General features: G+C 37.2%; 2 protein-coding genes across 3 annotated transcripts in view; both read right to left on the reverse strand.

Moving 5' to 3' along the window:
* LOC134794943 (uncharacterized) overlaps positions 1-24,434 on the reverse strand; it is a 67,604-nt gene that overhangs the window by 39,314 nt on the left and 3,856 nt on the right. Inside the window, exons 2-4 of one of the 2 annotated variants that reach the window (XM_063766811.1) lie at positions 20,111-20,266; positions 19,253-19,414; positions 18,908-19,091 (exon numbers count right to left, since the gene is read on the reverse strand). In XM_063766811.1, coding sequence (XP_063622881.1) covers positions 18,918-19,091; positions 19,253-19,414; positions 20,111-20,266 — 492 coding nt within the window. In that variant the 3' untranslated portion in view covers positions 18,908-18,917. Of the gene's footprint in view, positions 1-18,907; positions 19,092-19,252; positions 19,415-20,110; positions 20,267-24,434 lie in introns of those variants that run through there. The other variant, XM_063766813.1, reaches the window with a different exon arrangement.
* LOC134795086 (uncharacterized) lies at positions 5,361-8,089 on the reverse strand. The gene is made up of 4 exons (XM_063766921.1): positions 7,983-8,089; positions 6,485-6,640; positions 6,058-6,219; positions 5,361-5,566 (listed from the first exon to the last, which is right to left on the reverse strand). Exons 1-4 carry the CDS (start codon positions 8,052-8,054, stop codon positions 5,402-5,404), a joined length of 555 nt encoding a protein of 184 aa, XP_063622991.1. The 5' UTR covers positions 8,055-8,089; the 3' UTR covers positions 5,361-5,401.

Consider the following 24,434-nt stretch of genomic DNA (forward strand, 5'->3'; position numbering starts at 1 on the left):
TTCAGCAGTTTAAGCGTGAAGAGGAGTTTAAAAGAAAGTATTTTAATAAGTTTATATGTTTTTACTTCGGAATGGTGTCAATGTGATACCTTAACTAAATTTGGTACTGCGAATTTATACGAAAACGATACCAAACATGGCCTCGTAGCTTTACTGTTGTAGAAGTCAAAATAAAATTGAGAGCCCTAAATTCTTATTACTTGGCCAAACTTGTGTAGAAGGAAAAGGTAAAATAAAAGTCTTCGGCAGGAATATAAGACACAAATATATTTTTTTTTTGCGTTACTATTTCATTCATCAAATATAAACATACCTTGATTATACTATTCTAGTGAGATCCTCATAGATAAACAAAAACATTTACTTAAAAAATTACAAGGTCGAAATGTCACGGAACTTGTGAGAGTAATATGTGAAAAATAAAAACTTTTATGACAAAAAAAATCTGGACACAATTTAAGAATCACCCAATTGCGTCGAGGAATCATCTGTATTTTTGCTTGTTTCATTACCTCCTCGCTTCTTTTTTGTCCTTTGTATTCTGTAGCAATTTGTTAGATCTGAAAATAAAGATAACTTGCGTCGTCACGGATGTCGATTTATAGGTTTTAGGGAGTGCAGAATTCGAAAACGATGATCATTTTATAATCCAAGATGGCGGCTACGTATTTTGTCATAAAAGTGGAATCCAAAATAGTCACCATTTTCGAAATCTGCGCCCCCTAAAACCTATAAAACGATATCCATGACGACTTTTATGACATAGTGCATTGCCGCCATTTTGAAATTGAAAATGTTATCATTTTCGAAATCTGCGCCCCCTAAAACCTATAAAACGACATCCATGACGACTTTTATGACATAGTGCATGGCCGCCATCTTGGAATCCAAAATTGTCATCATTTTCGAAATCTGCGCCCCCTAAAACCTATAAAACGATATCCATGACGACTTTTATGACATAGTGCATTGCCGCCATTTTTAAATTGAAAATGTTATCATTTTCGAAATCTGCGTCCCCCAAAACCTGCGCCACCCATGACGACTTTTATGACATAGTGCATGGCCGCCATTTTGGATTCCAAAATGGTCATCATTTTCGAAAGCGGGGCCCCCTAAAACCTATAAAACGACATCCATGACGACTTTTATGACATAGTGCATGGCCGCCATCTTGGAATCCAAAATAGTCATCATTTTCGAAATCTGCGCCCTCCAAAACCTATAAAACGACACCCATGACGACTTTTATGACATAGTGCATGGCCGCCATTTTGGATTTCAAAATGGTCATCATTTTCTAAATCGGGGCCCCCTAAAACCTATAAAACGACATCCATGACGACTTTTATGACATAGTGCATGGCCGCCATCTTGGAATCCAAAATGGTCATCATTTTCGAAATCTGCGCCCCCTAAAACCTATAAAATGACACCCATGACGACTTTTATGGCATAGTGCATGGCCGCCATTTTGGATTCCAAAATGGTCATCATTTTCAAAATTGGGGCCCCCTAAAACGTATAAAACGACATCCATGACGACTTTTATGACACAGTGCATGGCCGCCATTTCGGATTCCAAAATGGTCATTATTTTCGAAATCGGCACTCCCTAAAACCTATATATCGACACCCATCTCGACTTTTATGACAAAGTGTTTTGCTACCATCTGCATGCAAGACATTTCTATCATTTTTACGTACAAAAATGGCCCCCTGTCAACTTTCAATCGAGATTTAATCGATAATTTATTCGATTAATATTCAGATTAATTCAATTTCAATCTATGTTAGGTCGACTAAACTAATCGCGATTAAAATTTGAGAATTAACTTTTTTTATTCCATTAATTAGTCGAATAAACAGTTAATCGATTAATACCCATCTCTGACCACGGCATTTTTACACTTTGAGAATATCTGAAAACAAATCAACACAAGGAGCCATTTTGCAAATCCAGTAACATACCAGTAACTTTGTTATTACTTATGACAGCGCGTGTCATGTGTCAACACAGAGTCGACACAAAGTCGAAACATTGCAACTACTTTGTGACTGCAATATTTCTCAGCCTTAAACCATATTTATACATCATAATTAACAAGTTTCGTAGTATGTAAAGCGTTATTTCTGTTATTTAAGTATAGTATACGCATCGAAGTACTAAAAATGCTTCAAATAATATAGTTATGAACACGGGCACTGAGAAGTAAACAATTTCATTTCCGGCTAAACTAAAACAATGTGGTGGCGCGTTGATTATATTACACTTAGTTTATCAAATCACTCGAGCAGTTTAATTCCCCATAATAATTTAAGTCCTATTGTAATATAAATGCAAACAATATATAATTACGTCTTGTAATCCGTTTTAGCGATGGCGTATTAATGTCACTTATTTTTATTTAAGTATTTTTCCATCTGACATTTCATTTGACAGGAACAAAATGAACGAATGAACGAATGATTTTGGCATAAAGTAGTCGCAAACTCGAAACAATGTGTGCACACGGCGACCACACTTTATGTCACTTTGTGTCATGTGTCGACCCTTCCCCATTTCTGGTAACTGTGTCGACACGGCGACGACTCTGCGACTGGAATTGTGACCGAAACAGACGGTGTCGACACAAGATGTGTCAACACCGCGTCGTAACGGCGACTGGAAATGGTTGTATGGGTAGCTAAAATAACATTACAAACGCGAAAAAATGTATCGGGATGACAGACGCTACGAAAATACACGACTATTTCCATACATTATTTATGTTTTAATTGGAGTTTTCTAACAATTCTTCTTTTAATCCTGTTACTCCGTGGTGTGTTGTAGGGCAGCATCATATTTCTCCATGGCAGGTCCGGTCCTAGGCAGTTTGTGTAACCCCCATCACCAATACACACATGGAAAGAATTACTTCTGTTACTGTTACTGTTTTATTTGTGTAAAACTGTAAACCTACGGAAAATTTTACTACACACAACATACTTACGCTCTAAAATATACTTATTAGGTGAAAAAATACTAGTGAATCAAAAGTACCACTTAGAAATAAGGTAAGTAAGTATAAAGTGACTTGATGTTTAACTAAAAAATAAAAATGCGTAAAAGTAACAAACATTTATTATTTAATTATTAATTAGTTCATGACCGTCGCTTTCTCTTCAGTTCAAGCAAAATACATGCTGCATCTTACTCTTAGGTACTCTCGTAGAATACAAAATACTGCATATTTACGCAAATAACAACGGAGAACATTTTTTCCAAAGGGGAATTAATAAATTTCTACAAATTGACGACTTTTTGGTGTTCTTATCCTCTTCCTCTTATATGTATTGTATCTTTCTGTTTCTATTAGTGACAATAGCAACAATGATTACTAACCCTTTACTACCTACGTCCAATTTCTATAGCATAACCACCTACGAAAGGTCATGGAGACCATGGTATAATAATATACTCCGCCTGGTACTCCATTCCCGTCTTTTCTAAGTCACCTAACTGACACGGGCCTACGTCATCATGCGACAGCGCTATATGATAATATGCGATAGCGCTATATATAGCGGCCATGTTGTTGTGACGTAGGCCCGTGTCACTCTGGGAATGGAAGACCATGTTTTATTAGACTATGATGGAGACCACTACTTGAAATGGGTCTATATCCATAATATTTAGAAGAATGTATGTTAAAGGTATACTTAAATAATATTTACCGTTGTAATGGTTTTAGGCATTAATTATTAAATACTGATACTAAATTAATCAACATGTTGTTTAAACATAACATATCACATTCTTCTATCGTTTAACAAAGAAAAAGAACTAAAAACCTTTTGGAACATGAGATCACAAAATGTTCGTACATTATATATCTTATTATTAATAAATCTTAAATAATTGTAAAGAGCCAAGATCACCTATATTTTTTTAATTAGAACTCGTAAAAAATATAAAATTATAATTAAAATTAAAATCTTGAAAAAATAGTAATCATACAAGATAATTACATATATATTTTATATTAAAACTCGTAAAAATTATAAAATTATAAGCTATTTAATATATTTAATAGCTATTTTTCGCGGCAGCCAATACACAGTTTATTTGAGCATTTAACAAACAAAACAAACTATAAACCCTTTGGAACATCAGATCACAAAATAGTCGTACTTCGTACATTATATATCTTATTATTAATAAATCTTGAAGAATAGTAATCAGTCAACATGATCACATATATATTTTTTATTAAATCTCGTAAAAATTATAAAATTGCGAGCTATTTAAATAGCTATTTTTCGCGGCAGGCAATACACAGTTTATTTGAGCATTTAACAAACAAAACAAACTATAAACCCTTTGAAACATGAATCACAAAATATTCGTCCATTAATATCTTATTATTAATAAATCTTAAATAATTGTAAACAGCCAAGATAATCACTTATATTTTTTTAATTAGAACTCGTAAAAAATGTAAAATTGCGAGCTATTAAAATAGCCATTTTTCGCGGCAGCCTAATACACAGTTTATTCGAGCATTGAATGCAGATGGTTTCTTGCATTCAATGCATGTGTACTGCGTCTTCCGTTGCTTTTTGGGGTCACAAGTTGAGCAACATTTCCGAACTTGCAATCGCTCTTCATGATTGCTGGGACCTAGCAATGCTGGTAAGTCGGTGTCTTTGATGAGGATATGGTTGATACTTATTAATAGGTCCCGCGTAAGATGAGTGTTTTTGGATCGACGTTCGAGATGTGGTCTTACCAATTGTTCAGCCAGTTTCTTCATGAACTTAACACATTTTTTTTTCTCTTGCTTAAAAACATGGAATAAGTAGGTATTCCATTTTTTATCGACTCTGATTTAACCGGTTAGTAAATGGAGCAAGTGGCCCTAACAATATTTTCCAACATTTCACAAATACATATAATATAGAAAAATAGAGGTACGTTTGGATTTTTCTTACAAAGCGAAAGTCATCTATTTATATGTAATGACCTTCTTCCTAGCGTTTGTCCCAGCTTATTGCCACGTCTCATGGGCCCAGGCTCCCATGAGACGTGGCGTTCGCTTGGCAATTTATCCCATTAATTAGTAATCACTTGGTAGGTACTAGTTTTATCGAATGAGACTGCAAAAAATAATCTACACGATACACGATGTACATAAATTAAGCACTCAAATACAACATTTTAATCAATTTAGTAAAAAAATAATAATTTAGTTTTTAGTAATTTAGTTTAGTAAAAAAAAAATATGTCTGAGTCTCACGGAAGTTTTGTTATTAAAAATACACTGATCAATTTAGTTCAATATAACCATTTACAAAATCATATTAAAATGAGGGTTCACGATAACGTAAATTGATGTTTTCAATATAAAGACACGGGTTTTCATTCTGAGGATTCGTATAGCATTACTATCTGATGGCAAAGTAAATCCCGTCCGTCCTTTATTATGTAGACGTCCGCACTCCATTCACCGTCCATGCCGAGAAGCCTGGAAAACTGGGGAAGCTCCGTCGTGTCTACAACGAATTGTTTCACATCGTAACGGCCCTGGAAATAATTTTAGGTCAAAAGAGTAATAGGTGCTGTCTTGTGAGGCGGGGACAAATTGGAATACACCAAAAAATGCGCTGTATCCGAAAATTGCAATCAGGCTGGCTTCGGTTCTAAGAAATCTCGGGCTCGCTCAATACAGCGTCAATTATTATTTTGACTGGTGCATTAAATTGGGATATTAATAAGTAATGTCATTAACGGGTCTAACGCGATTAAATTTCATTATTTTACCTTTTTTCCGAGGTTTCCGCCAGGTTGCACTAGCTGTGGTCACGGAAGACTGACGTCCCAGTAAAATGTCAAGGTGATAATGAGTATAGTGGGATATTAATGACAAAAAAAACTCTTATTAAAAATACGTAGGTAAGTGCCCGAAAGATACGCCCGTTTGCTGGTATGGCTTTTTATATTGTATTAAGGTACGGAACCCTAAATTATATGTGGCCCAACACACACATGACCGGTTTTTACCTTTGTCTACTTACTTTTGGAACAGGAAATTCGGGTGGATTTATCCCCGCAGCAATAAAGCCTCTCTTCACATTTTCTTCGGCAAATTTCTTTCCCACACATGGCAAGCAGTCATCACCCCAAGTCATATATGGTTTCCATGCACCGGCCACTTTCCTCTTTATATCTACGCGAACCTAGAAAATAGCCGAACAGTGCAATTACAAATACAAATAATTTATTGAAAAAAAGTATTATACATACAGTGGTAGCTCTTATAGACTGAGAAGTGTTATTGTTATTATAGGTATTACAGAAGAATAATTCCAGGGTGTGAATATGAACGCCCTATCGGAGAACGGTGCGGTGGTAGAATGTAGCCGTGAACTAGAATAATAACTCTTCTGAGAACAACCCATTTATATACAAGCGGTAGAACACAACTTATTTTTGGGTACGTACAGCATAAGAGTCGTCGATGGGTTGAGGCACATCACCACCAAAATCGAAAGCGACATGCGAACGATTCACCTTGTGTTTGTGCATGTACATTTTGTACGGCATCTCCGCGTCGTTCGAACAGTTTTGTATGTTCAAAAATGTCCACTTGCATTTGTCCTGCAACATCAGAAATGGGTTTACATGTTTTTTCTACTCGTAGACTTTAATGGTTCAATTGAATTAAGACTTCCAAACTAATCGCACACTTTTGACTATGGTATACTATATATATCCCTCTATCTCTCTCGACTCTAATGACTTCTTACGAAACGTATGACCCTCCCCCTCCCCTTGGCCATCGGCCATATGGTGTTAAAGTTTGTGAAAATTTCGATTTTTTTTTCGATGAAAGGTGGGGTTGGTGGAGGTATGAATATTTCGCATTTGTTGAAATTTAGGGTGCAGCCTATGCCTGAGAATTTGTCCATTAGTAATTGTAAATCCTGTAAAGCTTTGGCGGCATCCCCGCCGAGGGAGCCGACATCCAGATACCATAAGTCAAATTAGAATTTAGGTTCAAGATTATGTGTTGAATAGCAAAACTGAAAATTGAGGGTCCAAACGGGTCTCCCTGTTGGCAACCGGTACTTGGAAAACTGGTTTGTTGCCAAAGAGTAATTTTGTAGGTGTTCCGTAACACTGCCAAAGGTATGCGTATGTTTCTGGAAGATATTTTTTTACTTCTATTCGGAGGGCACCACGGTTAACCGAGTTAAATGCGTTTTCGACGTCAATTTTTATAAATACCTCGGTCTCCGGGCGACTCAAAAAGGACAGCGTGGGGTGCACGGCTGCTTCACAACCGCTCTTGACATCAAAACTCAACCGCCGAGGCTTAAATATATTTGTCAATTTCTGATAATATTTACGGCAGCAGAGTTTTGGTGCTGAGCGTGTAAAGGTACGGCCGCCAGCGATAGGACGGATGCCACCGTCTTTTTATACGACTGTCCAAAAAAAGCCTATTACTCGGTCGACGAATACCTACAGAATAATAATAACTAATTACACAAATAATATTCCGGAGAAATACAGGCATCTCTCTATCTTTCGTTCCTACTCCTATTCTGTAAATGTAAATTAATGTAAATTGACATATGTAGATGTAGATGTAGTGTAAATTGACATATAATAAAAATTATAATATTGTAACGAAACAACTAGTTAATAAGTGACATATATATTTTGTTAATGCATGATAAATTGGTGGCGACTGTACTATATCATTATTCATATCTATATATATTTTATCTGTAAGTGAATTGCAGTGCCCTCTCAGGGTTGTGTTGAGACATAATTTATTAATAAGACCTACTGTACACACAAAGCAAGGAAATAAATGAAATGAAATGAAAAGGAGTGTATTGTTTTGCCAAAGCAATGAGATTGGCACCGTAGAGAAGTGGGATGATTTCGGCATTGACCTGGCCTGCTGACATGTTGTTAGATTAATACTTACTTCCTGACATCCAATAGTGAGGATGAGAAAAGCGCAGGAAATGATACAGTTTGTTACAAGATGAACCGACATTTTGATCCTGAATAAACTAGAAATAGCAACAGCGTTACATAGGTACCGTACATGTTACCTGATGTAACTCATTAACCTTTGATAGCATCGATATTGTTTAAATACACGTTTTACAATTCCGTTTCCGTTGATATTAGATACACACCACACTCATACAGTCCCATACACACACACAAAGGCAGAAGTGAAGAAGCGAAGTAAATTGGTACACGCAAACAAAAAAAATGAAAATTAGCAGGTACATTGGGTGTTACATTATACAGTGTGTGTCTTTCATAACGACATTGGTTTTAAGTAACGATAGTTTAAAGTGCTGTTAACAGTTTTATCAAAAGAATATAACGATTACCTTTTATTATAAAGAGTAATTAATTTTTTAAAAATTCTCGAGCAGCAATGTAATGCAAACATTTATTTGACGTTTCAGAGAGGAAGAGCTAGTTTCATTCCATTTAAATTCGATCAAAACATTAAAGTAACTCGGAACTGTTGCCGACGTTAACTTATTTACTGAATTATCCACTAGAAAACACTGCAATTTAAAACATACGCGATTTTGACCACACTAGCACAACAAATTTACATCAACAAATCTTTCTGTGTCTTAGCCACCACATTTATGAATCGCAATATTCACTGAATTACACTGATATCAAAAATCACTGCACATACATTTATTATCACTTCTTAGAAATCACATTAAGTACCTAGTTCAAACATGCTTATTAAATTTATTAGGAATGTCTGTGTTGATCAACAAACTCGATGTTATCTTGACACTTCAACCCAATCAATGTGAAGTTGTCAATCGGTACTTAAACGAAACGATTATCTGATTCCGCCTTCTTAGTTAACACAAAGTTACCTACTTACATCAATCTTTGACTGCACTGGCTGGTATGACAGGATGCAGGTAGGTTGACGTTGGTTGACGTAAATTTAGGTGACTTTTTTCATAAAATTATCATGTCATAATTTTCTTGCCAAAATGCCACGACCATCGCCTCATACCTCGCAAGAATTAGCGGATATGATTCTAATGTATGGCGAAGCTATGCAAGATGCTAGACTAGCGTTAATCGAACTTTGACCAAGAAACACTTGCGAAGTTTCTCCTCAAGCAACTTTTGTGAGTGAGAAAGAGAGGAGAAACTTCGTAAAGTGTTTCGCGATAGCAGGGCGGTTAAGTCCTTTTCTTACGAACAAGGTCCCTTGTCATGATTTTTGACGGTCTTGTCAATCAAAAGTGTCACCGACATGTACGATGTAGGTAATTGTAATAGGTGTCAGGATGTCACTAAGAGCGAAATTTCAATGAAATCACATGTCAATTGTTAAGTTTAATAAAATTTATTACTGATACATTGCGTGCCCAATTAATTTGTATGAAAATTTTATTTTTTTATTTTTTAACTAAATATGCTAATTTCAGTTCATTAGGACTTATACTTTCAGCCCTTAAAATTAGTGTCGTTATGAAAGACACACACTGTATATAGTCAGATCATGACACCCTGTTAGGGCACACAATAGTATTATTATTCTATTCTATTCTAGGCTAGTATATAAGGCAACATAATAACATTAATAACATTTAGGTACTTATTAGTAATAAATTAAATTAAAAAATAAATGACGTCAAAGCTTAAAACTAAGTCTAAGTAAGTATATAACGTCAACAATATATTGATTAATGGTTATTTGTAATAATGTGTCAATTTATTATTAATAGGTGAAATGGGAAGGCGAGAAGTCAAATACTTTTTGATCAGTGATTTATATTATTTATGATTAATCGGACAGAGTTTCCACTTAGTAGTTTATCAATCAGAATGAGCACCCAAAATTAGGGTGCGCTGGCTTTTATAGGCTGGCTTGTCGTCTCCCACTCCGAGGCTCGGCTAGGCAGCATGGCGGGGCTGGTGGTGGGCGATGACGTGGCTTGGCTGGCTGGGCGGTTGAAAGGCAACAGGAATGCGTTACAAAAATAATATTTTAAGTTGGATGATAATATCTTGTATAACGTCGTTTAAATAATCAACTTTGCCCACATAAGGCAGCTGAAGGTACATAATCTTGCACATATTGTTTAGGTTATCCTCGTCATCACAAAGTTTTTTAAAGTCCTTGTACTTACTTTTTTTTGGAATTGGCAATCGTTATTCATGAAGTCTTTGCAGAGAATCACTTGATGGATTACCTATTCGTTACGACCCGTGCATTTGTGATGTGGGGCGTTAAAATATTAGATAAAAATAATCTGATTAAATCCTAAAGTCGTGCAAGTGTTACGTTCATAAGTGCCGACGCCATTTTTAGTGTACCGCACAAAACCTTTTTTAACCATGCAATAATATTTCATCCAATGTGGTTCCGGTTGACTTTCGGAGTCTTTTTGAAGTCGCGTAACCATTTTAGGAGGCCACGATAGTACATCGTTTTCCTCCAACGCCGACGGACAAAGGGTTTTGTTATGTGTTTAAAAAATGTGTCTATTGTAAGTCTCATTACTTGGTGGACTACAGTGTTCTTCCAATCCCTTAATATTTCTTGATAGGTTAATTTCTCTTTAGTTTCTAATGTGTTGTATACCATGAGGCCTACATCGCCCACGCTGTGCAGCAGGAGTGCACACTACTGTTTTTCCGATAGTCTTTGTGCCGCACCACTCGCCTCAAAATACAGTTGAAATTTCTGTTTCCAATCATGGAAAGCTTGTTTAATGTTGTTTCCTGAGAGATTCAGGGGTGCTGGTGGTCGTAACATGTCCATTTTCATGATAGAAAATGGCGTCCCATACAAAAGTTTTCTCTATTTGTCCCAATAGTTTTTTTTATTTGACATACCGTTATGATTCTTAAACATGCGAGTATCAACTATTTCTTCCAACAGCTGGTGGCCGTCTATGTCACAGCCATACACTGTTCTGACTGTTCCAAAATCAAAGCATTAATTTTTTAGATAGTCCAGGTAGTTAGAGCCGTAACATGTTTTTTTTACATCCAAAAGGAAACAGAACTTCTCGTCAGTCACTAAGGAGCGTGAATCTGTTGTCCGTTTACTGAAACGGACAACAGATTCACAACGGACAACACATTCGATTGATAACTGTATCAATCGATCAATCGTCCCTTTCGTTACTCGTAAAATTTTTCCTTTGCAGACTGGCCAGCATTCGTCGCCTGCTTCCTGGCCATTCGCTTTTTTCTTCGCGTGCACCGTTCAGTAACCACCTCCCATTCCTGGCATAGTTTGGAACCCGTTTCTATTGCTTCATTAAGAGAGACGTGTGCGCACCAGCGGCAGCGCCCTGCTGGCAGTCGTCGCCGACAGGCTTGATGGTCCATTTATGGGACACTGGTTGTCATTGCATGCACCAGTGTCCCATAACTGGGCGAAATGATGTAACTAGTTAAGTAAGGTTCTAAAAATTAATATTGTTTGACATTCCGTATTCCTTTTTATTGTATTGTATATAGTATGCCATTGTATTGTTTATGTGTATTTTTATTATGGGCTAAAAGCCTGAAATAAATGATATTTTATTTTATTTATTTTATTTTATTAACCAATTTCCCTCTGGGTATAAAAATGGTATCGCAGCGATTTTATGTCAAGGGCAGAATTATGAAAGTTCATGATGTGATCTTGAAGCCGTTTTTGAACTCGATTCGTCGTAAGGTCGTAGGTTAACATACGATTGTAGATTGTAGAGGATATTTTATTTGCCTTGCTTCTTGTATCGCTGGTTTGGTTACGGTCAATAGACATGTTAGTCTTACTAATTATGGAGCTTTTTTGCTGGAACGCTGCATTTTGAGGTGGAAGCAAGCCACTTTGCACGATGATAGTGGAGACCAAATAAAACGATTTTTTTCGAAGCACCCGTAATTTTGTCCCTTAGGAGCCGAGAAAAAGCGAGGTCTGTTAAAAACAGGAAAAAAAATCTACAAGTTTCACGGATCATCCGACTAAGATAAATTTGATGTCAATCGAAAGAAAATAACTTTGCTTGATGTAAAAAAAAAATATACAAAATTATATTAAAGAAATATAGTGTTAGTGTAAAATTATAAAAAAAAAACCCTTGACGTTTTATTTATCAAATAGTGTCTTCCACGTTGAAAAATGTCTACAAATAAATATTTAATAATAAAGTCAAACATATTTCTTATCAGAAACTGAAAACCGCATCAAAATCGGTTAAGTAGTTTATAAGATTCATGTTCCAGAAATTGGCCTAGTTTTATTGACATGTCGATTTATAATTAGTGACTACTTTTAAGTACTATATTAAGTTCTAACTATGTTGTGCTTTTCTTATTAATATAAAATACACCTTTATCTATGTATTATATAAACATTTATACATATATCTTCAAATTCATTAAACAAATTATGAGGCATTGTGTTTAAAAGTAGGGCTAGTACTTTAATCCCTACTGAATATTGGGCAAATCAAAGTTGTAAAGTTAGTAGGTACGTTAAAGTACGTATAATAACTTATATAATTTGCTAAAAATAATAACATTTTCAATATAAAGTATATTTATCTGTAAAAAAGATCTACATTTTATTCTCGTTTTTATTTCATCCTCTAGTTTAACCAGTTTAGCCAGTATGAATGAAGCTGAAGATGAATAATCTTTTTCTTGTAAATATATAATACCATCATATCAGCCTTTAATCGCCCACTGCTGAGCATAGGCCTCTCTTCGAGTACGCCACTTATCCCGGTCCTGAGCCAAACTCATCCAGAAGTGACCCGCAAACTTCGGAATGTCGTCCACCCAAACGAGCCAACGGACGCCAGGCACTTCTTTCGTCTGAAAGCGGCCACCATTCCGTTAACATTTTGGCCCACCTGCCATCACTCTGCCTGGCAACATGTCCCGCCCAGCTCCATTTACGAGTAAGTTTGGTGATGATGATGACGCATCCGACATCTTGCATCTTGGTGCGGCGTCGGATCTCGACTTTCCTCACTCGGTCTTGAAGTTTGATGCCGAGCATGGCGCGCTCCATGGCTCTCTGTGCCACTCGGATTTTATACACAGCCTCTTTAGTGAGCGTTCATGTCTCAGCACCGTAGGTCATGATAGGTAGGACATAGGACACATTGGCTAGAGGCGAGTTTTCAGGCATTGTGGAATGTTAACGGGTTTGAGGATGTCCGCTAGTTTATTGAATGCCGCCCAACCCAGCTGGATTCTCCTGGAAATATTCTTCTGATGATGTGTTTGTCAAATGATAGAATATACCCAAGATACACGTATTGCTCGACCACAATCCTCCTGAATTTCGTTCCCAACCGTATCGGTTGGAATCAATTTACTAGAGATGTTCGTCATAACTTTAGTCTTGGACGTATTCAGCTTAAGATCTATTCAAAGAAGCATGGCTTTCAACCATGCCTTGAAGGTCTTCCAGGGACTCGACAAACAAAAAAGGCGGCAGGTGCGACAAGAAGACACTATATATACCAGTTGATATATACCAGTTCTGTCCCATGCAAGCGTTTTTATGACGTCGTCTAGCACTGCCGTAAAAACTTGGGTGAAATGGTATCCCCTTTCGATAGATATTGGGGTACTGAGTTTGTAAAGCCAAACTTGCATTGTTGCCGAGGTATATAGCTCCTAGAGCAGATCCACGTAGCGATTGTCGATTGAGCAGCGATGGAGAGAGTCAAACACCGCCCAATGCTCGACACTGTCGTAGGATTTTTCGTAATCCGTCCGGTTGTACTCGTGACTTTTCTCCATTAACTGCTTTACCGCATGTATATGGTCGATTGTAGAGAATCTGCTCCGAAAACCAGCCTGCTCGGGAGGTTGGCATTCATCGAGGATACAAGTTAGGGGGTTGCATAAAACTTTTGCAAAGAGTTTGTACGTATGGGAAAGGAGGCTTATGGGGCGAAAATTACTCGGCTTCGATATATCTCCTTTTTTATGTAAGATGGCGACTATGGCAGTTTTCCACATATAAATATATAATATAGGGTCAGTTGTTCTACATTGAAACAATCGGACACAGTGTAACTTTGCGATATCTCGGAAACTAGGTGTTACCAGCTAGTGCCGTCTGTCAAGCAAGGGCAGGCTCAGGGACCCCCAGCACCTCCCCAAAACACGAGCGCGCCTCGGAGAAGGAGCACGCTGCTACGAGCATTATTGTGAATTCGTGCAACAAAAGTAAATTTTTTCATTTAAGTTTCGCAATTTTTTACCAAGATATAGACTCGAGTTTGGCGTTTTTTAAGTTTTTGTTATGTTCTATGTGTATTCAAGTTTATTTGGAGCTAAATATTTTTAAATTTCTTTCACTCTTTGGTGCAGTTTTTATTAATTGATTAAAAAAACACCCCCTAGTCTCACAATGAAACATTTTTATGTAGTATACAATGAAACATGATGTTCACTGAACACCAGTACCAGCACACAATGAAACAAACTCATTATTTTTTTAAATAATTAAAACCTATGTGCTAAATTTGTGAAACTAAAATACCATGAAAATTGGTAATAATTGGTCTATCATATGACAAAATATAAGATACTAAACTTTAGGAATGGCTGAGATAGGATGGCTTATATGTTGAATGTTTCATTGATGGCAAGGTTAAGGACACATGTCTTACATTGAAACAGTCGTGTATAAACACTATGTTGCAAGAAAGTGTATGAAATCAAGCATGGAGATGCTCAAAACCCTCCCGCGTCTACCTAGTTGGCAATCATGCTCCGTGGACATAAAAGGCGCCTTTTTCGCAGCATGCCGTACCTGCCGACCAGATTTTCGATTCACAATGAAACTCAGGTGTGTGTACAATGAAACAAGTCTTTCGCTTTTAGATATTTCAGCAATCTTATAATGATTCCATATGTCGGAAACATTTTAAATAACTAATTTCAGCCTACCACTATTTTCTCCTTTCCTTTCTCATTAATTGAGTGAAAGCATATATGTATTAATGTCACTTATTTATTACACCGTTTCAATGTTTATTAACGATGTTTCATGGTGGACTATAATTATTACATTTGTTTCACTGTAAAAATCAGAGTGTTTCATTGAAAACATGCACAAGTACACAATGAAACAAAACTCATTTTTCAAAAAAAGGCTCATAACACAGGAACTGTTACAGATAAGTAGAAACCAAGAATGCCATATGATAGCCAACGAAATTGTTTATCTTCATACGAAATGTCACACTCATAACTTTAAAAACACCAGAGATAGAAAGGCTTGAACTTTTAGTGTTTCATTGATCAACAAGTTACCCTACATATCCTTAATGTAGATAAATTAAGTATGTACCTTCTAATTTACATATAATTTACTATGACTTACACGCCTTTTGGACTATATAAGACGAAAAATCCCATATAAATAAAAGTAAGCCAATTCTGAAACTTGTATCTCAAAAACTGCCGAACCGATTTTGATGCGGTTTTCATCATTTAGTAAGAAATATATTTGTCTTTAACCAAAAACACTTATTTTCAGACATTCTTCAAAGTCGAGGACATTATTTGCAAGAATAAAACGCAAAAGAGAAAAAAATGGTTTTAAATAATTTCACACTAATATTGTTTGAAAAGATTTTGTATTTATTTTTTTTTACTTTAAAAAAAGTTATTTTCTTTTAAATTATATAATTTTTTTCAATATTTGTTGTTCCCTGAAACTTGTGGATTTTTTTTCTTTTTTCCTAATAGACCTCACTAAATCTCGGCTCCTAAGGGGTGAATTTATGGGTGCTTCGGAAAAAATCGCTTACTTTGGTGTCTACTATCACCATGCAAAGCGGCTTGCTTCCACCTTAAAGTGCAGCTTTGTTTTCATAATATGTATGACTATGTTTTGTAGTAAATTAAGCATGTTTTCAAGATATTTGTTGACTGGTTTAACTACTAATTGGTGGTCTTTTTTTGTCCTCGGCTTTTGTGAAGTTTGCCTACACTTTCGTAGAACTTAGGCATCGGGGCAGTGGAGGGCGTGGGACCGGGTACGGGGACTAGGAACCGGGTAAGCATAACTAGCTTGAGATTAAGGGTTTTTTTCATCAGCAGAATTTCTATAATATTAGTGCTTCAGACCGACACAATCGTTTTTGTTCCATTTTTCTTAAGGGCGTCGGCAAACGAAACAGGTCCGGAAACTTGTCGGCTGGATTCTTCGATCGACTCCTTTAGGTCTTGGATAGGTACGTTGTACGAGGTCCATTTTTTCTTGGTGAGCTAGGTGGGACTGATATGCTTGGATTGCGTAATTTTTTTGGGATTGGTATTCGTTAGCCATTTGTGAGGCTAAGTGGTTCACGCTGCGACACATGTTGTTAATTCTGATCTTCTGGTCACTGTTAAGTTTACCTTCTGCGGATGTAGAGCAGAAACAGAGTCTTGCAGGTTCAGTTCAATCTTTTTGAGCCATGTTTGGATGTCACTTGTGGGAATTACCTTCGGGGGCTCTTCTTCCTGTTGCATGTTTGCTGGTGCAGGCCCGGGCGGGCCGGGCTGCGCCGTGGGCGTTGAGGGCGGGCTGCGGCATGTTAGTCCACTCCGTTAAATGGACTATTCTCCGACATTTTTCGATTACACTTGTTTACTCCACTTATACATTATACTATATCCGTAGGTCGCGATTGATGACTAATGACCCAGATAATGCACGATTGGGAATGCAGACAATCGCGAATTATACACGCGAATAAATCTATAATTGGTTGAGATCATACATATCTGGTACTCTTTAAATTTTTAACACGTGTACTTATTCGTAAATTTGCGTCATGTCACTGATGTCTAAACTTTTATCAGAAGGTTCTTCAATAATGGAGCTACGACCTGCAGGCGTTTGTCGGTATCGATATGCCACGGAGGGGATGGCATCAGCAATAGGTGTTCTCGTACTTAGATACTTTTAAAGTCACGTCTTCTTTGTCTTCCCGATAAAATGTTCTAAAACAATTCCTTGCTGTGATCAGGCAGTAACAATCTGAGCATTTAATTTCTTTTGTCACATCCGGGTAAACGACAACATTGTTGCTTGTTCCGAGTTTCTGGTAAATGGATATTGCCGTGGAAACATCGCATTTTGGACGGTACTACGGCACTCTTCCCCGTCTACCTGTAGGTGCAGGACTTTATGTCTTGTCATTTCCTATTTCGTTGAGTTCAGCCAGCTAAAAAATTTTATTCAATGGTTTTTTCACCGCAATACAGTCATTATTTTATACTGCGTCAACTGCTTTATTTTTTTCAATGGGACGCCTTTTCTATTTCTAAGCTGTACAAAAGCCATGAATTGAATTGAAAAATGCTATTAAAAGCTAGTAATGAAACGAACTGTTCACTTTTTGGTCCTACTTCTTGAGGGCAAACTGAAAATGTAGGTATAGGTCACTTTACCTTAAAACTAATACACACGCAATCGACTACTAGATTTTATTAGTATAGCAATATAATCAAATAGGTATACTTTCGTGTTTTCATTGCTCGACGGACTTATCAGGCCCGTAGTTTGCTAACATGGCCTTTAGTTGGTCCCACTCGGCTGCCATCGGCTCGTGTCCGAGTGGGCCGCGAAATTCCCCGGCAGCAAATTATTCGTTCGTGGATATATAGTCCACGAGCTTCTCGATTTGCGCCGAGGAACTTCGTAGTCTAGAAAGTGTAACAAAAATAATGATAGTAATATCTATGTCTTTCATAAATTGTTTAGGGAAAATTTAAAATTTGTTATTTATTTACAAACGATTAATCAATGCGGGCAAAGGCAAAATAATATCAATATCAAACTAAGTAGTAAAGTACCTTTAAAGAAGATTATTGAAGCAATATCTTATATTTGTCGTTTCGGCGGTATTGTTTAAAATTTTCTGTGTGTTTCAAACATCAAAATTTACTCAACCTTGACGTGTATAAACTAGCACCGGGGACTTTCGAATGATCCATGGAACATGGCGGATCGTGCTCCAGTCATTATTATTTTTTGCATTTTGCTGTTTAATGTTTAATTTTGATAGCATATTATGCAGTGAATGGCAAACGTGACGGGTGCAGTTAATGAAGAATTCTGGAAATGCGAATAACCAATTCTTGGATATCATTCGGCGGTTCGTGGTCTGGCCGCCATTATCCTTTGTACTGCTGCTCCGGCTATCCTCCAGTACACCGTGAAGGCCTATTACCGTATATTGTGCATTAATACTTTGTATTGTGAAATGTTTTACTTGTATTGTAATCTACGCTTACTGTATTTTGGCAAGGGCCCATGAGGCTGCCACTTCTCCAATAAATAAATAAATAAATAATCTATTTAAACTATTGTTTACCGTCGTTGCGATGATAATGTTATTTATACGTCGTTCATTATCATGCATTCAGTGTTCCTCGTACTCTTAACAAAAAATATTTTGATACCACTAGTCGTCATTTACGGATTTAAGGATTAACACCAAGTTTACTAAGCTCTAGTTATAGAAAAATTAAACAGTTTTTTTTTATAAAATATGGTTTATACTGTGTGTACCACAAAATGTCTCGAATATGTATTGAATTTGATCCGTGACCTCACATTGAGAAAAATAAAACCAGTTACTTAAAGCGAATAAATTTCGACAAATTGGACATGCGTCGGTTGCATTGTCTCTTCACGCATAACAACCATTCTTCACCCGTCCCGTCCGGTGACAGGGGGCTTATACCGCAAAAACCGAAATTCGCAAATTGCGGGGATCTTTTTCTTTTACTCCAATAAATGCGTAATAAGAGTGTCAGAGAAAGATGCCTGCAAGTTGCGAACTTCGATTTTCGCGGGTATAGCCCAGAACGGAGAAGATGGATTATATGCCTAACGTCCCATTGCCCCATAGTCTTCTTTCGGTTCATATTTTACGACGACTTTTGCGCAGGCCTGTTCTTCCCCGCCCTTTATTACGAAAGCTTCCACCTCGAACGTGCCGTACACGCCTTCCTTCTCCATATCTTCCATGTTCATGACGTAATCTTTTAAATGTAAAGAGCCCTGAAAATAAGTAGGTCATGTAATTTTATTATGACGCTTGGAGATCCTTTACACCCCTAGATAGTACCTATTAAAATTTTCTCTGATATTGTAGATTTTTTACATCTCCGCCTACTTACAAAATATATTATTTAATTGTGTGAGAAATTATTATGGCTTACTTTTTGAATAGGAAAATCTGGTGGGTCCATCCCGGCGCTTCCGAGGACCAACTTGACATTTACTTCTGCGTGTTTTTTCACAAAATTGGGCAAGCAATCATCAGCCATGACCATGTAGGGTTTGCAGCCTCCGTCCACCACCTTGCAAATATCTAAACGTATCTGGAAAATGAAAAAAAATTAGCGCTTATGAATAAACATGGGTGTAAGGCGGACAGCATCAATTACTGTCTAGTCTACCATTCTGTAAAAGCTTTACATACCTACCGAGTTACATCTCTAATATGTTACCGTAAAAACCCTTTTTTATTAGTGAACACTTTTTTTCTACCTACTTACTACTAGTTTTTTTTAAGGCGTCGGTCAAATCTAGTTTTAACTAGGATTTTTCAATCATATCATAACTAGTTGTCGCAAGTGCCTTGGTGGTTTTGACTAATTGTTCAAAAATGTATTTCAGTGAAAACAAAAATATTACTTTCCCAATCCGCAAAAAAATAACGTGCTAGTCAATCAGTGCCAATCCATAATGACTTGCATGCGTATTTTTACATGCAATTAATGTTCCCACCCTAAACATGAAATATAACAATAAACTACCACCTAAAGTCAATACTCGACAAGGGTTTCGCCTCTCTACTAGGCATCGTCAGGAGATACTGAAGAAGTGGAGATGTTGACGGTCTGGCGTCCGACAACGGAATGTTTGTTAAGAAATATAACGAACGGGTATGATCCTTCTCATTCATGACGGATTCGGTAGCTTACCGCGCTGCCTAATAGAATCAATACCTTTTGGTGAACTAATCCAGGTTTAAAACTTAAAAAATCACCTGAGAAATTTTAGATTATACTAACAGCACAAGAGTCATCGAGGTCGTCCTCTAATTCGAGGTCAACGTCAAACGCATCGTGCGTGCGGTTGAACTTGTGTCGGCGCACACGCAGGGTCCACGGCATGTCTGCGTCCTTCGCGCACTGCTGCGTGCTCAACACCGTCCACTTGCCTGCGCCCTGTAATGAAATACTCATTTTGAGACATTGCATTTTTATACCAGAAAATACCTGCTCTAAATCGACAAGTACATGTTTTCAAATTAAATGAGTTCTCCACTGTATCCTCAAGTTGTGCGACATGCGAATGAAATCAGGATACACCCCAGAAATTTTAACAAAGGAGATAATTTTATCGCAAACTTAGGAACCAGCGATCCAGAAGTTTAAGCCAAGGGACCTATCTTGGTGTGTGCGCGGCTGGATTTTTTTAACACACGGAAATGTAAACAAACTATATACTGTCACTATCAAAGTGAAATTAGAGAATATTGACATAAAGGAGTTAAGCGCCAGTAGGGTCTATGGAACTTAAGACAGACATATATGTTGGTTTGTTGGTGCAGCAGAAATAATAACTACGTAGAAAGAGTGCGACATAAAACCAGTACGATGAGAAGGAATCGAGAGTGTGAGATTTAGAGAACGGGAGGAACGTAGTTCACAGCCTGGACTGTGATAAAAGTAGACAAATATAACAGATAAATTTAAAAGTGGAAAAATTACTGTCTTGGGTGAGACTTGGTGTCTTGTTTGGGTGAATATGACTTGGAACTCCGGTAGCCTTTTAAGAAGTGTAACACTCTTACGGTAGATGTCGCTGGCTATGGATGATGTCTTAGTAGCTCAGATGGCAGAGCGCTGGAGTATCTGTGGCGAACCTTTTTCGGTTGCTTACCTCCGCCTGCGAAGCAGGCCGCTAAGTCAACAATACATAAGTAGGTGTCACTTGAATTGTCGAATGTTGATTCTTGTAATGTCAGAATAAATATTAATACACTTTAATTCTACGTGATTAATTATTTCTTTGAATCCTAAAATAGGAGTCCCACAACTGGTGACCCCGATATTAATTTATCGAATATTGTGTGCTATATATAAAATATTGCTAGCAGATTATACAGAATGCCTGATGTAGGAAGTAACTGTGATCCGGCGGTGTGTCGCGTTAGTGTGAAAATTCCACCGTTTTGGCCAGACAACGCGACGTTATGGTTTTCACAAATAGAAGGCCAATTTGAGGTTGCAGGAATCACTTCAGATTCCACCAAGTATTACCATGTCATATCAGTTTTGGAAGCCAAATACGCCACCGAAGTCCAAGACATTTGTTAGGATTAGGGCTCCAAGCAGGAAAGAAAAAGCTTTTAAACACCAAATTAAGTTTATTACTCTCAAAACAAGACTACATACTATAATGGCGTCTCATACAAAAAGAACACCTACATTTGTTTTTTTAGATTGACAACCGAATAATTCAAATACCTAACATAGACTATACTCTTTATTTTTTGTTGACATTAACACCCTTCCTCAACAAAAGAAGCTAGGTACCGACAGCAGAAAAAACTATAAATTGAAGGAATAAGTATTTAGAAGTCCTTCAAACATAGATCGTCAGCAACTAAAACACTACGACCACATAGCGAACACAACACAATTAACCACTTTAAATAAAAGAACACTTTTATGGGTCTGTCGGGTACCATTTACATACTTTTAAGGGTAAGTTAAAAATTACCACTCAAACCTATTTGAGAACACAGGTCTCGAAAAATTACTTTTCCCAACGCTTTTGTAAACAGGTCAGCTAACTGTTGACTTGCAGGAATATGTTCTAGCAGCAATAGACCTTCAGTCACCTTTTGTTTCACAAAATGGTACTTTAGATCTATATGTTTAAGTCTTTTGTTGTCTACATTATTTGCAACATGAATGGCCGACTGATTATCAATATATATTTTAAAATTTTGAAAATGCAGCCCTAACTCCAGAAGGAGGTTACGTATCCAGCACGCCTCCATTACCCCCTTCCCCAAAGCTACGTATTCCGATTCGGTTGAAGAAAGGGAGATACATTGTTGTTTTGAACAACCCCATGACGCTGTACAACCGAAAACGTTCATAACGTATCCTGACGTAGACTTTCTATCCGCCTTGTCTCCCGCCCAGTCAGCGTCCGTGTATCCCAATAGTGGAGCTTCTTCAGTAGCTTTGTAAATAAGTTTAGCATCTATGGTGCCTGTCAAGTATCTAAGAATTCTTTTAAGTGCTTTCCATAATCCAGAAGATCCCATCGACTGATATCTTGAAAGATAGTTTAGAGCGAAACATATATCCGGTCTTGTGCCCAGCATTACATACATGAGGCTTCCTATGAGTCCTCTGCATTTCCTTGTCATCTCCTCATCATTTGACGGTTCCGAATTTAGTTCAAGACCCACTACACTAGGTGTCGCTATGATGTTGCATTCTTCCATTTTGTACTTCTTTAAAATGTCTTCTATGTATCTCTTCTGGTTTAACTCTATGGTGTCATTCTTATTAAGTATGTTTATTCCGAGATATTTCAGATTATTTTCACCGAGACTTTTCATTTCAAAACGTGTTTCCAGTGCCAATTTTAAATGGTTTATCTGCTCTGTACTTTTTCCTAAAATGAGTATATCATCCACATATATCAGTACATAAATTCTTTCTTTGCTCTTGTAGTACAGGCAACAATCCGCTTCGCTTCTTGAAAACCCTTCCTTAATCATGAAATCATTGAACTTTTATTATTCCACATCTTAGGCGATCTCTTTAATCCGTATAGCGATCGTTGCAGTTTAAGCACTTTACTGCTTTCCGCCATTCCCTCAGGTCTTTTCAAATATACGTCCTCTTTTATGTCTCCATACAAAAAGGCACTCTTTACGTCCATCTGTAACATCTTCAGTTTATATTTGCACGCAACTGCAAGTAGGATTCTCAAAGTTGGTAGTCTAGCCACTGGTGCATAAATCTCTGTGTGATCAAATCTATCTTCCTGCTGAAACCCTCTAACCACCAGTCTTGCCTTATATTGTTCCTTCCCATTCTCACCTTTCTTTATTTTAAAGACCCATTTGGTGTCAATAGCCTTCTTTCCCGCTGGTAAATCAGTCTCTATCCATGTGTCATTCCGTTCTAGTGCATCAAATTCTGCTTGTATGGCCTCATTCCACTTGTTTTTGTCACTTCCTTCTATTGCATTTTTATATGTGAGTTGACTTTCGTCATTAATTGCTGTAAATCCCAAAACGTAATCATCCAAACGCTTAGGCTTGGTTATCTGTCTAGTCCTTGTTCCTCGACCTGTTGCATTATTTTCATGTCCCGTTTCAGGTCCGATTTCTGTATTTTCATCTTTCACAATTTGGTTTTCATCTTCCACAATTTGGTTTTCGTCTTCCACAATTTGGTTTTCATTTTCCACAATTTGGTTTTCATCTTCAACAGGTTCGTCTGGGGTTTCATATCCAGAAATATCATGCAACTGTTCAGGAGATGAAGACTCCTTTTCTTCTTCTTCACTCATGCACGTCTGTAAAATAAAATCACTCTTTGTTCCTTCTTCTATTGTCTTGGTCTTCTTCTTTCCGTCAGACTTCTCTGTAACATCTTTTATAAATGTAACATCTCTGTATGTATCAACTATAGTTGTATTAGGTTCCCAAATCCTATACCCCTTACTGTACTCTCCATATCCCACAAAAATACCATGCTTACCTTTAGCGTCCCATTTAAGACGTCTCTGTTTTGGTATATGGATGTACACCTCTGAACCAAATTTGTGCAATGTATTTATGTCAAATTCTTTGTTATACATCAGTTCGTATGGTGTCTTATTAGGTACCTTACTTGGTCCAGTCCGGTTGATCACATATGCAGCTGTATTCACTGCCTCTGCCCAAAGTTCTTTTCCTAGTGCAGCTTCCTGTAACATTGTCCTTCCTGCTTCTACTAAAGTTCGCATGTCTCTTTCAGCCCGCGAATTTTGCTCTGGCGTGTAGCTGACAGATGTTTGATGAGTGATGCCTTTCCTGTAAAACAAATCCATAACATCTTTATTCACAAACTCTGTCCCACGGTCACTCCTAACAGTTTTGATTCTATGACCCGTCTCATTTTCAAACTTGTTAACTAGTGCTTCGATCCTCTCTTTTGTCTCTGACTTCTGTTTCAAAAAATATACAAAGCGATAGCTACTCATCCTTACACAACAAGAAATATAGAGACCCACCTATGGACCTCTCCTCCATTGGTCCACACAAATCCATATGAATCAACTCCCCAGGGGCACTTGCCCGATTTGTACTGCAGCTGA

Source organism: Cydia splendana, chromosome 11 (genome assembly GCF_910591565.1).
Source record: "Cydia splendana chromosome 11, ilCydSple1.2, whole genome shotgun sequence".
Taxonomy (NCBI): Eukaryota; Metazoa; Arthropoda; class Insecta; order Lepidoptera; family Tortricidae; genus Cydia; species Cydia splendana.

Coding starts and splice junctions, on each gene's coding strand:
- LOC134795086 (XM_063766921.1), bottom strand. CDS start 8,054: ATGTCGGTTCATCTTGTAACAAACTGTATCATTTCCTGCGCTTTTCTC. Junction 6,641..7,982: donor TCACTATTGGATGTCAGGAA/GTAAGTATTAAT, acceptor CTGATGTTGCAG/GACAAATGCAAGTGGACATT. Junction 6,220..6,484: donor CCATCGACGACTCTTATGCT/GTACGTACCCAA, acceptor GCTATTTTCTAG/GTTCGCGTAGATATAAAGAG.